The following is a 15,131-nucleotide window of genomic DNA, read 5'->3' on the forward strand; positions in this document are numbered from 1 at the left end:
CAATTAATCTTCAACAAAGAAGGCAAGAATATACAATGGAAAAAAGATGGTCTCTTCAGCAAGTGGTGTTGGGAAAGTTGGACAGCCACATGTAAATCAATGAAGTTAGAACACACCCTCTCATCATACACAAAAATAAACTCAAAATGGCTTAAACACTTAAATATAAGACATGATACTATAAAACTCCTAGAAGAGAACATAGGCAAAACATTCTCTGACATAAATCGTACCAATGTTTTCTTAGGTCAGTCTCCCAAAACAATAGAAATAAAAGCAAAAATAAACAAATGGTACCTAATCAAACTTACAAGCTTTTGTACAACAAAGGAAACCATAAACAAAATTAAAAGGACAACCTACAGACTGGGAGAGAATACTTACAAATGACGTAACCAACAAGGGCTTAATTTCCAAAACATACAAACAGCTTATATAACTCAACAACAAAAAAACAAACAACCCAATCAAAAAATGGGCAGAAACCCTAAATAGACATTTCTCCAAAGAAGACATACAGATGGCCAACAGTCACAAGAAAAGGTGCTCAACATCACTAATTATTAGAGAAATGCAAATCAAAACTCTGATGAAGTACCACCTCACACCGGTCAGAATGGCCCTCATTAAAAAGTCTACAAATAACAAATGCTGGAGAGAATGTGGAGAAAAGGGAACCCTCCTACACTGTTGGTGGGAAGTAAGTTGGTGCAGCCACTATGGAAAACAATATAAAAGCTCCTCAAAAAACTAAAAATTGAACTACTATATGATCTAGCAATTCCATTCCTGGGCATATATCCAGACAAAACTACAATTCAAAAAGATACATGCACCCCTATGTTCATAGCAGCACTATTCACAATAGCCAAGACATGGAAACAACTTAAACGTCCATTGACAGATGAATGGATAAAAAAGATGTGGTACGTATATACAATGGAATATTACTCAGCCATAAAAAAGAATGAAATAATGCCGTTTGCAGCAACATGGATGGACTTAGAGATTATCATACTAAGAGAAATAAACCAGAAAGAGAAAGACAAATACCATATATCACTCATATGTAGAATCTAAAATATGACACAAATGAGCCTATCTAAGAAACAGAAACAGTGTGGGCGGGGTGGGGAGGGAGATGGATTGGGATTTTGGGGTTAGCAGATGCAAACCATTATATATAGAATGGATAAACAACAAGGTCCTACTGCATAGCACAGGGAACTGTATTCAATATCTTGTGATAAACCATAAAGGAAAAGAATTTTAAAAAGAAGGTATATATATATATATATAACTGAATCACTTTGTTGTACAGCAGAAATTAACACGTTATAAATCAACTTTACTTCAATTAAAAAAAAAAAGAAACCTCAAAGTAGTCTTTCAGCAGTCTATGTTATATATATACTTAAAAAAAGAGTCAAAATGTTTGCTTAGTCTATTTATTTTTGGTGGGGGAAGGAGAAGAGGAGGAGGTTAAAAAGAGTTAGGTTTCTGCTTCAAAGCGCTTTCCCAAGGAATGGTGATTCATTCGTTACACATCATCATAGATGCACACTGTTCTCCTGGCTTTCATGATGGTCTGAGTTCAAGGTAATATGTGTAATGTGTGTTTTTCTGAAAACCAGTGTATTCATTTGGATTTATGTGGGGTGTTTCTTGCGTCCCCATTCTCATATGAAAGGTATTGGCACTTTGGCTTCAAGAACAAATAAAAAATAACATAAATACAACTTTTGTTTGATTTGGGCCTGGGCTAATTACTTAAGGAACTATTTAGCAATAATGATCTCAGATATTTAAATGCCTTATGAAGCTGCAATTAATTAAGGGACTGCTGATCCTAAGAACTATGCAACCAAAAGGGAATGAGGGAAGAATTCCAAATCTGGATGCCAAGTTCAAAGCCAAATATCAATAACCTCCTTCTCACACTTTTGCAATATCTATAAAGTAGAGGGAAAGGATAATAAAAATTACATGAGTAATGATAAATAAAAAGTGCATACAGAACTGGGAAAATATTTTTTCGTTAAATTTGTCACTTATTCCAGTTCAATAAGATGTTTGTAAGGAAAATAAAAACTTAAGGCAGAAAACTAGTTACACTGCTGCTGTTCAGAACTTCTTGAGAGCAAAAAAATGAATACCAATCTACTTCCCTGGTTTAAACTTGTCTTAAGACATGTTATTTTGTAACTTGAACATCTATATTATGCCTTGAAAATTCAAGCAAAAAGTAAAATCATACGGAAAGCCAGAAACTTCAATACATCTAGACAGACGTTTGCTTGTAGTTTTTGGTATCCAAAACCTTTTTTCCACACATAGAGCAGATGCCTAAAACAAACAAACAAAAAACTCATGTAAGTAATCAAATGTTAATAACAATAATACTAATCAAATAGCTAACCAATACAAACTATTTGGTTTATTTAAGTCACTCCTGAAGCTTAAAACATAATTTAACAGCATCAGAAAAGAAAAAAAGAAAATATATACTTTTAACTATGACAAGTTCTAAGTTTACTTTGCCTTAGAAAAAAGACCATTTGACTAATTTATGAAGGGCTACTTCTTTACTATGTTATCCAAATCAGTATCAAAAGAAGTAGGTTTGATATGAATTCAAAAATGGTATTAAAGGAAACTTACCCTTTTTGTAGGCACAGCCCTGGCAGTAATGAGAACCTGGCTGGTGCACAGAACTTTTACAAATTCTGCAAGTGGAGAACTTATTCTTTCCATATGGATCAAATCTAGAGATTTTTTTTTTAAAGAAAGAAAAATGTACAATAGAAATACTCTTAAATAACCTCACTTAAGTAACAAATGTGATTAATTCATGCTCTCTGTTCCCTCTATCAAGCTCTACAATTGATAGGCATAGCACTCTTCTAACTGGCTACTCTCTTAATATGTCTCCACACTTCTGCCCCTCCCATGTAAGCTGTATGCTTGTAAAGAGTCAGCTGTACTTAATCCCAAACCTGTTTATAACAGTTGTATTTGTCAATCTATTCATGTGATATAATTAAATATTATGGAAACTCATGAAATGAGAGTACAAAAAGAGTGATTGATTCTATTAAAAACTAAGTGAATACTTTAGGATGACCAGGTAAGTGTGAATCATTAAAACTGCTATGGAATTAGGCATGGGTAAGAAAACTTAAAAATTGAGGAAAAACCCTAAGTGGAAGGACTTGGTACTTTACAAGTGTCAGTTCTTGCTCTACCTTAAAGATACTGGAAATATACATTCTGGTTATGATTTATGTAAGGAAAATTATAAAGTAGACTCATTCAAAAAGCCTTGTCTCAATGCCAAATGACTGATGAATGCATGTACAGTTACGTGCTTTGACTTAAAATAAGGTATGTGTATCTTTTAATGATTGCCCACTTTAACTGACATTTTCAATTAACTGATGCAATCCCTTTGGATAAAAAAGTTTCTACTAAAAAAAATGTGACCTTACAGTGACTGGAGGGCAATATAACTTTAGAGGAAATACTTCCCATTAAATTGGCAATAACTTTTTGTAACCGTACTCATATACTGAATACCAACACTGTCCTAGACCTGGTTTCTTCTCTTGGGTATGATACAACAGCTCATTTTTAAAGGTTAATTTTTCCAAATCCAAAAGAATGTCACTTTACTTCCCACAAGAGAAGTTAAGAGTGGACACTATTCTTCCTTTTAATAATAAGCTCAATTTGTTTGGACCTACATGTCTAGAGATTACTTTTTCTTAAAACCATATTTTATTCTAAAATGTACATTTTAATGTCTCAGAAATCTTACGTACACTTTCCAAAGTGAGATATTTAAAATACCCAAAAGTAATAGCTACTTATTAATGACACTGAAGTAAGTTTGGGAGCATAAAGGAACTGGAAGTACTTAAAACTATACACTCTGTGAAAAATAACAACTTGGTCAATAATAACTGCATGGTCTTAGAAGACATCAATAAGTCAGTCAACAGTACATAATGTGACAATGCACTGAAGTTTAAGTCTATCATGCTATTTTATACCCACTATTTAATAAGCACCTTTATGTGTCGGGCACTTTACGTATTAAAAGCTTTATTATTATTATTAAATACCAAAGATGAACTTGACAGACAAAGCCTCTGCCCTCATCAAGCTGACATTCTAGTGAGAGGAGACAGGTAATAAGAAAACAACCACACTTTTAGGATAGTAATACCTGTTGTAGAGAAAATTCAGAGAGGATACTGTGGTGGACATGAGGGGAAGGAAGGAAGACATTAGTTTAGATGCTGGTCAGGGACCTCTCTGAGGAGGTGACATTTCAGCTGAGACCCAAGTAACAAGAAAGAGCCAGCTATGTAAGCTCTTAGTGATGCATTCTAGGAAGAGGGAGTAGTAAGCACAAACCTCTTCCAATGGGAGTGGGCTTGGCATATCTGATGCAGGAGTTGGCACAATAGGAAGTGAGAGAGGTAGGAGGGGCCAGATCACAGAAGACCCTGTAAGAACATGGTATGGGACCTAGCTTTTATTCAATGTAAAAAGAAAACCAATGCAAGGTTTTGAGCAAAGGAGTTACATGCCCTTTAAAGGACCACCCTGGTTATTAAGAGAATGAACTATAGGGAACCAGAGAGGAAGCAGGGAGACAAAGTTATTAGAATACCCAAGTAAGAAACAATGATGGTTTAGAAGAGGGTAATAGCAGTGAGATGAACAGAAGCAGGTGTATTCAGGCTATATTTTGGTAGTACAGCCAAAGAACTCGCTGGTGGATATGGGAAGTGAGGGAAATTAAGAAATCAGTGAGGGATTCCAGTTTTGCACAGCTAGCTCGGACCATAGAGCAATGATGAGAAGACTATGATTTGACTGAAGGAAAAAGAGGTTGCCTGTCAGACATCAAATTGGAAAAGTCAAGGAAGCAACTGGATATATGTTTGGAGCTCAGAAAAGTCAGGACTGAGATATACATGTGGAATTCATTAACATACAGTTTGAATTTAAAGCCATTGGACTAAAGTCACTTGAGGAGAGATCATAAATTTATAAATAGAAAAAAAACAGGTCTAGGATTGAGACCAGAAGCACTCAATTGAGAAGGAACAGCTAGTGAGTTAAGAGGAAAGGAGAGTGTAGTATCTCAAAGCCAAGAGAATAAAGGGTTGCAAAAAAGAGAGTTTTCGAAAGGTTAAGTAAGGTAAGAACAGAGAAGTAGCCATCAGTTTTAAAGGTCACGTGTGATCTTGACAAGAGTAGGTTTAGGAGTGTGGTGGAGATGGAGGCCTGACTAGAGTGGCTGAAGGAGTGAATAGAACTTAAGGACAATGAGAAAGTACTATTTAGATAAGGCTTTTGAAAACTTTTTCTGTAAAAGGACGCAAGGAAATGGGATGGCAGCTGGAAGGATTCATGGAATTTTTAAGACTGGATATAACAGAGCATTGTGTCAAAAATCGTTTTTATGGTGGGAGACATTTTTATCTCCATTCCTAGGTAAAAAAGTAACGTTCAGAAAAGTTAAGAACTGGTTTAACTTGCTTAAGGTTACAGAGCTAGACAGTAACAAAATCTAGATTCAAATTTAGGTCTGACTCCAGAGCTCATGACCTGTCCACATTTCTCTGCGGCCTCTGATTTGCAGGAAAATTAAGAACTAGAAAAAATAAGTCATGCTTTCTGGTGAAATTATAAAAATAATATATAATATCTTTATATACTGATACAGTAAAAATGAACAGGGTGAAATCAGCAGGTTATAACAGACAGCTTGGTTATGCATGCTTGGAACTATCTAACTCTATGTTTTATCACAACAGAATGAGGCAAAACAAATTCATTCCAATACACTTAATATTAAAAAGAGTGGAAATTTATATGACTGCTTTATAGATGCTCTTATACCTACCTTGCTTTTTTTGAGGTCAAAGCTTTATTTTCATTCAGCTTTCTTCCACCACTTTCTGCATTGAAATATACATGTATTTTAGTGTGTTATGTCTACACATTTCACACATGACACATACATGAAACACTTAACAATTAGTTAGAAAGTTCATTTTTTGACCTCCTAACCAATAGACTAGCCTATATCAAAATTTTAAAAAATTTCATTTAGTAGCCAGGTTTCAAAGACACTACTTAAAAAAAAAAAACACAATTATTTACTAGGAAAATAAAAATTTGGATAAAAGGCAATCATTTTATTTCTCAGACTCAAAGTAGGACTTTAGGAATGGGTCTATATTTACTCTATCTAATGTAAAATCTAGATGCCGCTACTTTGGTGCCATTGATCTTGAATACAGTAAAAATGTTTCTTTTTCTTCCCTTTGAAAACATCTTCACTGTATTTAATGATTATGAAAGTGAAAACATTTAAATAATTTGTTCAAGAATATAAAAATCAGGTGAGGAGAGGGGGCTTTCAATACTAACCCTAATTAAGCTGAATCAAATCAATTACTGTGATATACTCATTGCTTAAAAATCATTTAAATATTTTGCTATCTCCTGCCTATCAAATTAGGAATCCTGACATGTCACTGAGAGAACTAAATAGAAAAGATATTAAATTGTTGGGGTATCTAGTATTCCTTAATGTTTAACAGATAAAATACATTGTACACATAACAACATATTTTACAAATAATGTAAAAGTGAAAACATTATTCACAGGAAGTATCTGATTCAGTTTCCACGTTCTAAAAGGAAAAATACCTGTGGTATTCCTTGCACCATCTTTCCATGTATCTGGAGTGATAACAGTACCAAGTTTCTTTTCACCTGTTGTAACAAGACAGTAAAAGTAAGGGGGATTAGTGTTTACTATTTAATAAATACACTACATTGTGCCTAAAGTTCCCAATGGCATCGCCAGTCATATTACGTACAAGCCTGTTAATGCTGGGGTCAGGGCCAGTGAACTGAGACTTAAGATATTAACTGTGGGCAATGGATAACTGATTCTTCAGTAAAATTTGTGGATGATAGTATGGCTTATAATAGGCTTCCTCTGTACATGTAGCCTTTAAACAAATCTGATAAATCTATTCATTCCATAAATATTTACTAAGCATCTCTGATGTATAAGCCAGTGTACAAAGTACAGATAAAAATAAAATGAATTAGATAAAGCTCTAGATTTCAAGGAATTTATAGCACACTGATTTCTCTAATAGTAGTCCTTAACATGAGTTTCACAGGTAGACCTTAGGAGATATATGAACAAGATTAAATTGTACACAAACCTTTTGTATATCCATTTTTTAATAGATTATGTTAAGTCTACAGCTTTCATCACATTCTCAAAGGGCTCAGAGAACCAAAAAAAAAAAAAAGTTAAGAATTATTCAACTAAAATATAAGCTGGAAAGTAAATAGTATGACAATTGAGAGCTCAAGTACTAGGAGAAATTCCATGGAGGAAGAAATAACCTTGGCTAGGGAAATCCAGTGAAGCTTTGTGGGGAAGGCAATAGAGAGGGTTAGTGGCAATGAGACTGTGAAGAAAGAGGAGAAAAGAGGATGAAGGTAAACTGGATAAGGGACACATCCTGCGGAAAGGCACTGAAAACTCAGGGTACATATGGGCAAAATATTGTTTGGTTTGGCTGAAGTGAAAAGGGTAAGGGTCAGTGAAAATGCAGTTAAAAAGGTAAGCTGAGGCCTCATTGAGGAGGGTCCTCCTGAATGCCAGGTTCCAAATATAGAAATCCCTAATTATTCTCTGCACCCTGAGAATTTATTCAAGTAACCATCCATGGTCATTCTTTCACTTAATATAAAAACTGTGATTCAAACTCAAGGGCATCTGTGTTCAAAGTTTTATATACTACAAGGATATAAACAAAGTGGATCACGTTAATTAGATAATTATCAGGATAAGAGGACTTGAAATTGTCACAGAAGAGTCAGACATATCTAGCTGTAGGAAAAAGGGATTTGGGGATATGACAGCTCTTTTAAAACACATAATCAGTTTGTGAGGTCAAAAAATTATAAGATATTTTCTAGAAATCTCAAGGGTTGGCATTAGAATCACTGAATGGCAACTATAAGGAGGAAAGACTTTTCTAAAAGCCAGTGAAATCTACACAAACTGCTTTGAAGGTGGTGAGATTCTCCTACTCCTGTGCCTCAATCCTCTATGCATTCATGCAAAGAGCATTTAAGCCATTGGATGAGATACTGACTTAGGTTTGTTAGATAAAATACAGGACACCCAGTTAGATTTAAATTTCATATAAACAATGAATACTTTTTTTTTTTTTTAGTAAAGAGTGTCCTAAAAGTGCGTAGTTTGGGACAAAGCACTTACAGTAGTGAGGAGCAGCAAACAGAGCCAAGTCTCAAATATTGCATAGGACATACTTACACTAAAAATTATTTGTTGTTTTCCTGACATTCAAATTTAACTGGGCGTCCGGTACTTTTATTTGCTAAATCCAGCAACTCTAGATGCTGTGTAAGTGACTTTTAAGATCCATTCCAATCCGGCGGGTCTGTGAAGGGAGGAAGCCCGTCAAGAAGCAGTACAGGATGATACCCGGGGTTGATGGGAAGCAACGGAAATAGACAAAGAGGTGCAAAACTGAGACCACTCTGAATGCAAATACAGGACGACACGGTCGTTGGGGAGGGCAGGAATGGTCAAAGGGCAGGATAGGAGGACAGAGGCTAGAATCAAGGACCTGTGGCCGAAGGAAAAACAAAGAAAGAGCAGAGTTCCCGGGGAACTCCAGTTAGGTTCTCCCAGCCTCCTTCTCCCGCAGAAGAGTCTCCTTAACTCACATTTCTCGCACACCATCCTTCCGCGACGATTCCCTCAGCCGCAGGACGAGAGGCAGCTGGAAGACGTTAACAAAACAGCCAGGGAAGCACTCCCCTTCCGGGTTACGAAAATCCACTTCCGGCCCTTCCGCCCTCCGCCCCGCCTATCCTACACCTGGAAAGCCGCGGGAGGAATAAACGCGAGTGGGGAGGCGGGGCTGCCTTCTTGGCCCGCCTCTCCACTTCTGCGATTGGCTGTGAGGCCTTGGGTCTCCTCCCCACAGGCCTGCGCCTGCGCGAGGCACAGGATTCCGAGTTACGCCTGATGGTGGGAGGTAGTAACCCTCCGTTCTCTTCCGCGGGCGGGAGAGTTAGGTAAGCCCAGCGCGAGCCTCCCGGCGCTGCAAGCCACTTCCGCCAGCTGCCCAACTGGCCGGGAATCTCGGCCCCCGGCCGGTCCGCGCCTGCCGGCCCCTCCAGCGCCGCCCTTCCTGCGTGACCCAGGGGCTGCCCTAATGGACTGGCCTCTTTCGGATCCGACTTTCTGTGTCTGTCCCTTCTTTTCTCTCGGTGTCCACGCTTGTGCTCTTTGATTATGCTTCTCAATTCGTCCCTCGTTGCCCACACTCCCGTCGGCTGAGGCTTGGGCAGAGTTCGGAGCGACCCACTTTGGGTTGGAGCTGCAGGTTAAGGTCCCCGATTCCCGCGAAGGCTCCTCTAGGAGCCGCTCAGAAGAGCCTTCTCTCCCGATGCAAGGCTTGAGGACTCGGGCCAGGTCAGACCGTGGAGGCCGGGGCCCTGGCCACCCGAGGAGGCACCTGACAGGAGTCCTCCTGGGCTCGCCAGGGCCTAACACAGGGCTGGTTTCTCAGGAGGGGCAACACTGGACCAACTCTTCGTTCGTTCGTTCATTCATTCAGTCATTCAGCAAGCATCCGACTTTGGGTACCACTCACTGTCTTAGGTCCAGATCTGCTTCTGTCAGTTGCGATTCTGAGGGTGGCCCAGAAAAATATCTGATGGTGTGTCTATTGAGAGAATATATTCTGGATTCCCTTCCCAGCCCCTCAGCTGAGGCTAGGACCTGTGAGAAACATTTCCTTTCTCCTTTCTTGCCATGCATTCTTTTCTCGACCCCCTAGTGCGTATCTTTGTATCAAAGAGGCTAGGTTTTGAAATGGCTTAGCACTTGGGAGGTTGGGACCTTGGAGTGTTTCCTAATCTGTCTTAGCCTGTTTCCTTATCAGTAAAGTGTTTGCCTTGTAAAAATACAGTGTGAATTAAACGAGGAGAGTGTTAGTATAAGGCGTGGATTCGCCCCTTTGCCCCAGTGGGCGCCCTGTGTGTGTCTATAAAATATACACATATATATATATATTTTTTTTTCTGGAATATTAACCACAGTGTAACATGTGGACTACTACTTTAATAAAGTCCTTACTTAACATTAGTCAATACTATGTATAAGCTATCTGTTAGGTAATTTGTAAATACATATATAAAATAACATGTTTTATATATATAGAGAGAGAGAGAGACAGAACGTAAATATTTTTCCACCTTCCATTCATGCTCTGCTTTTGATTGGAATCTGGCAGCTGTAACTGACATTGTCATTTTGGTATTTTTGCAGCACTGGGACTCCTTAGTTTAGCATAATGTTCTTTGAAGCTTCTTGGTAACACTGGCCACCATTTGAGTGTTCCAGTGTGTACCTGGTGTTACTTGGCATTTGTTAGAAAATGTGAACTACTGTGATGTTAGATAAGGGTCCATAATGATAAAAAATGCTAGCAGTTCAGCCAAATTGTATTAAGGGGTTTCTAGAAAGCATAGCTTATATTTCCAACAGGGCAAATCATTAACACATGCTGTTTGTTTTCACCTCTGATTTTGGCAAAAAGAAAAAAAGCTGAATCGCTTAATTAGTCCTAGCACATGACTGTTTTACAGAACTAGACACAAATAGTTAAGAAATTAGTAAATTTGTCCTTTTTCAGGCTCTGAGAGCTGTTTATACTATATTAGTCTATTAGTTTTTACACATATGCATCTTCCTATATTCTAACACTAAGACATTATTGCCCATAGAAAATTGACTTTGGTTCATGGCTTGATTTTAGACGTTGGAGCATTTAGGACAATGGAAAAAGTCATTATTGCCTATGCTCTTTTCTTAATTTGTTTTTCATTAGATAGCCACTCAAGAAAACACCATGAAAGATACTGACATCAAGAGACTACTGTATGTCCATCTATTATGCATATTTTCAATTATCCTAAGCATCTTCATTCCATCATTCTTCTTGGAGAACTTCTCAGTACTGGAAACACACTTGACATGGTTGTGCATCTGTTCTGTTTCTGTAACTGCCGTCAATTTAGTATTGTATTTAGTAGTGAAACCAAATGCATCCTCTAAAAGAAGTTCATTATCATACAAGGTAAGGCTTATTTCTTGACAACTGATTTTTCGATATAGGTAATGTTTTTTTTACTGGATGGATAAAGTATTAGTCAAGTACTTATTGGGTTATTTACAGTGAATAAAGAAGCTGATTTTTTTTTTTTCTAGTCAGTAGCCTATTGCTTGCTGGAAGACTGTCCACAATGTTTGATAGATTCTTGCCATGTATTAATTGAATATCATAGCATTGTGAACCTATATAGTCATGTTTTATGTCATCATTGAAGATAAATATATCTTCAATGTAGCAATATATATAAATATAAATGTAGCAATCACACCTTTAAATCTTACTTTATAAGACATTTCAGTTTATTTTCATTCATCTTTTGCATTTCTGAAAGACACAATGGGTTTTTCAGAAATTACAAAATAAGCTCTTGTTTCAAGCTTGGCCTTCCTTGACTAAATAGTAGTTGAAGTTTTCAGACATTGGAATCTATTTTCTGGAATATTCACTACAGTGTAACACTTGACTATTATTAAAATTAATAAAGTCCTCACTTAACATTATTCAATACTATGTGTATGTTCTTTATTAGGTAATTTAAAACATATTTACTGCCCTATGATTTAAAACACTCATTGTGTGTTTTATTATTAGATCTTGAGCTCGAAATCAAGTAGGTCCCACACACTGATTTGCAGACATGCAGGTCTTTTTTTATGTGGATCATACAGTAACATGAATATGATTTGGGGAATTATTTAATATTGTGCTTTTTTTTGGTCCAATTTTCCTAGGAATTTTATTTTAAAATGAAAAAAAATTATTATAATCATTATTTTCTATAAATATTTCATGTATCATCACACAAGAAGGACTGTGTTTGTGTTTTTTTGTATCCTAGCACACTTATTGGTAAATATTTCATAAATACTGATTAACATCATAGTTCAGTACTTAGCATAGAAACAAAAACATTTTCTGATTCTACTGTTGGTTAGGTGAGTGGAACATGGGGGTCGATTTTTGTCTTGTGGCTTTTTTACAGTGCTGTACAAAGAACATGTGATCTGACTTCAGGAGCAGATCCAAAGAATATTCAGCTGTTTCACACATTATAGGACTAAGTTGTATTTGTAGATAAAATCAAAGCGTTTGCTGTCCTTTAGTCATTCTCTTGATTCTTTAAGTTATTCATTTCTTTTTTAGGTAACCAGATTTTTGAAATGCTGTATCTACTTTCTTATGTCTTGTTTCTCCTTTCATGTAATTTTTGTTCTATATGGAGCACCACTAATAGAGTAAGTCTGAAATTTTTTACCTTAAGCCAACTATATTTTAAAACGGTCATTTATTAAACCAAGTGCTAATTCTATTGGTGATTAGAGAAAAAACATGGTGTGTTTAATCAGTGGATCACAGAAAGATACTGACATCATTGCCCTTGGCAGTGTTATTTTTTTAAAAGACAATGGAATAACTTAATTCATTAAATGCTTCTATTACATAGCCTTTTGTCACACAGTTGCTTAAAGGGGGAGGTAGATGAGAAACTGTCATATACCAATAGGTGTGTGGCCCTTAGAACCTCTAAGGAAACTGACTATAATGATACATATAAATTAGTTATAAATAGTAAATGTGATTCTGAAGTGCTTGAAAAGAGTTTGTTTTCTTAAGAAAAGTCAATAGATTCTTGTATTTAATTACGTAAAAGCTAATGTTTATAGTTTAAAGGTAAAATTTAACTCAACACCTTTTCAAAACTGAACAATTTTGAATTAGTGAAAGCCAAATTCATTAATATGTCTTATATAATGTTCCATTATAGTTTGGGAAAGTTCAGTTTAGCAGTGATAAATGATCATGTTGAAATGAGTGATGCAATACATATACACACACACACACATAGCTATATATATATAGTTTTACATATATATATATACCTGGTTATATATACACATACTAGATTAACAGGTAATTATTTTCTAGAGTTGGGAGGACAAGACCTTTGTAATGGGAAATGATAATTTCTCTGTAATCCATTTTAGAGTAGAATGAATGTCTGGAGCAGTGGGTTTCCAAGTGTGGTTCTAAAACCTACAACATCAGCATTTTATCGAAATGCAAATTCTCAGTCCTTAGTCAGAAACAAATTTACCTAGTTCTCCAAGTGGTTCCGATATAAGCTAAATTTGAACCATGGATTGCAGAGGAAGTTCCAGAGACTATTGAGGAAAAAGTTAATGATCTAGAAATGGGTTTTCTTGCAATGGACAGTCTCAGTATCGTATGGCATTTAACACTTCTGAACTCTATCATCAAAGCCAAATATTTGCTAGATTGTTTTTTATAGCTTGCATTTTGGTAGTAACATTTCTTATAGTCATCGTTTTGGTAAGACTCATGTTACCTTTCTAAGTGTAAGAAAATAGTTTTATACTAAATCTATTTAAGTAAAAAAGATTATGCATGTGTGTGTACATGCACCTTTAACACTTTAAAAAAAATTAATACAGTGTTTTTTTTCTAGGTTGGCGTTGGAAACATTTTTACTCGCAGTTACTTTGTCCACTTTTACTACTGTACCTTGTTTATGTTTGTTAGGACCAAACTTCAAAGCATGGCTAAGAGTTTTCAGTAGAAATGGGTAAGTTTTAATTTTATATTCTAGTGATGTTTGAAATTAAAAAAAAAATTAACGAGGTACTTTTCTATTCATGGCAGCTTGCTGATTGTTCCTTGAGTGTTTCTCAGCACTGTATCGTTCTCAGTGATGCTGTAATGGCCCACTGCAGCTGGGGACTGGGGCCAGGGAAGGGTGGCATGCACTCGGGGGAGACCCAAGCAGGCAGAACTATAGGCCTCTCCCTCCACGTTAGCAAGATCAGCTCTGCTTTTTTTTTTTTATTTTTGTATGGTAGAATTCCACTTAGCCTTTTGCTTGAAAAAAGGTTTCTGTTACCAAAAGAAAACTTTGAAAACCACTCCTCGGGGGTGATTTATCACTGTGATAAAATTGCTGCAGATCAAATTGCTTCCGTACATCTTATAATGTAGAATTGGGGTTCACCATCTAAAAATGTTTATTGGAACAACTATAGTTTCTTGTTCAGCCTCTTTTGTGGTGAGACATCCGAGTGCAGGTTTTACAGGATTTTATTCCCTTAGCAGCTGTATGTATTTTCAGCATCGTTAAGTTAAAATTTTAGCTTCTTGAAAGGCAGTGAAATCATTTGTATCAGAAATGGTTGAGTTATAACTAAGAAAACTAGAAAGTTACTTGGTGCCCATGATTTTGTCTTGTTTATCACCCAGCAGCAAAAACTTCTTGAGCCCTTAACTCTGTGCTCTATGTTATGCAAACTCTGTGTGGAGTCTGATGTATTAGCTGTGCTTCTCTCCATGAGGATCTTGGACATTCAAGGGGCAAGGATGAGATGAACAAAAACATAAGACTAAATTTGTGTAACTCGAACAATGAAGTTTTAGGAACTCAGTAGGGTAGGAGACCACTGAAGAATGAGCTGGATGGGGGGATGATCTATGAAGGACTTGGATCAGGAGTAAGAGATCTGGTAAGACTTAAGTGGGAAGGGGAGGCACCCCGCGCTAGCGGGATGAATGAAACTATAGAAACTGAAATGAACATGGTATTTTTGTGTGATTTGGAAGAGAACAGCCCAAGTGGAGCAGAGGATGCTTGCTGGGTAGCTAGGCTCCATAAATTACTGACTTTTTCCTTTTGAAATGTTTGTTTGTTCCCCTTCAGAACCATCTTCTAGTGTTCATAAAGTCTCAAGAAAACAAAGTGTCACATTGAACACTTTTTCCCACATTGTTACCATAGTATCCCAAATGGCATTAATTTCTTTTAGTATTTTAGTTTGACATTTTTAAACAGTGAAAATCAGTTGAAACCTTATTGGTTTG

General features: G+C 36.5%; 2 protein-coding genes across 5 annotated transcripts in view; one reads left to right on the forward strand and one right to left on the reverse strand.

Annotated features, from left to right (window-relative positions):
- Positions 1-1,406: 1,406 nt before the first annotated feature.
- On the reverse strand, positions 1,407-8,955 carry CRIPT (CXXC repeat containing interactor of PDZ3 domain). Of its 2 annotated transcripts, XM_036872443.1 has the most exons (5): positions 8,806-8,954; positions 6,733-6,798; positions 5,921-5,975; positions 2,662-2,765; positions 1,643-2,346 (listed from the first exon to the last, which is right to left on the reverse strand). In XM_036872443.1, the coding sequence occupies exons 1-5, from the start codon at positions 8,819-8,821 to the stop codon at positions 2,282-2,284; spliced, it is 306 nt and encodes a 101-aa protein (XP_036728338.1). In that variant the 5' UTR covers positions 8,822-8,954; the 3' UTR covers positions 1,643-2,281. The 2 variants fall into 2 exon arrangements, with proteins under 2 accessions (XP_036728339.1, XP_036728338.1); XM_036872444.1 differs by lacking the exon at positions 2,662-2,765 and having other exon boundaries at positions 1,407-2,346; positions 8,806-8,955.
- Positions 8,925-15,131, forward strand: part of PIGF (phosphatidylinositol glycan anchor biosynthesis class F) — a 38,846-nt gene continuing 32,639 nt past the window's right edge. The window contains exons 1-4 of one of the 3 annotated variants that reach the window (XM_036872438.1): positions 8,925-9,159; positions 10,980-11,228; positions 12,408-12,499; positions 13,732-13,848. In XM_036872438.1, the coding sequence (XP_036728333.1) occupies positions 11,001-11,228; positions 12,408-12,499; positions 13,732-13,848 (437 nt within the window). In that variant the 5' untranslated portion in view covers positions 8,925-9,159; positions 10,980-11,000. The remainder of the gene's footprint in view (positions 9,160-10,979; positions 11,229-12,407; positions 12,500-13,731; positions 13,849-15,131) is intronic. The other 2 variants (XM_036872440.1, XM_036872441.1) reach the window with 2 other exon arrangements.

Source organism: Balaenoptera musculus, chromosome 13, assembly GCF_009873245.2.
Source record: "Balaenoptera musculus isolate JJ_BM4_2016_0621 chromosome 13, mBalMus1.pri.v3, whole genome shotgun sequence".
NCBI classification, from domain to species: Eukaryota; Metazoa; Chordata; class Mammalia; order Artiodactyla; family Balaenopteridae; genus Balaenoptera; species Balaenoptera musculus.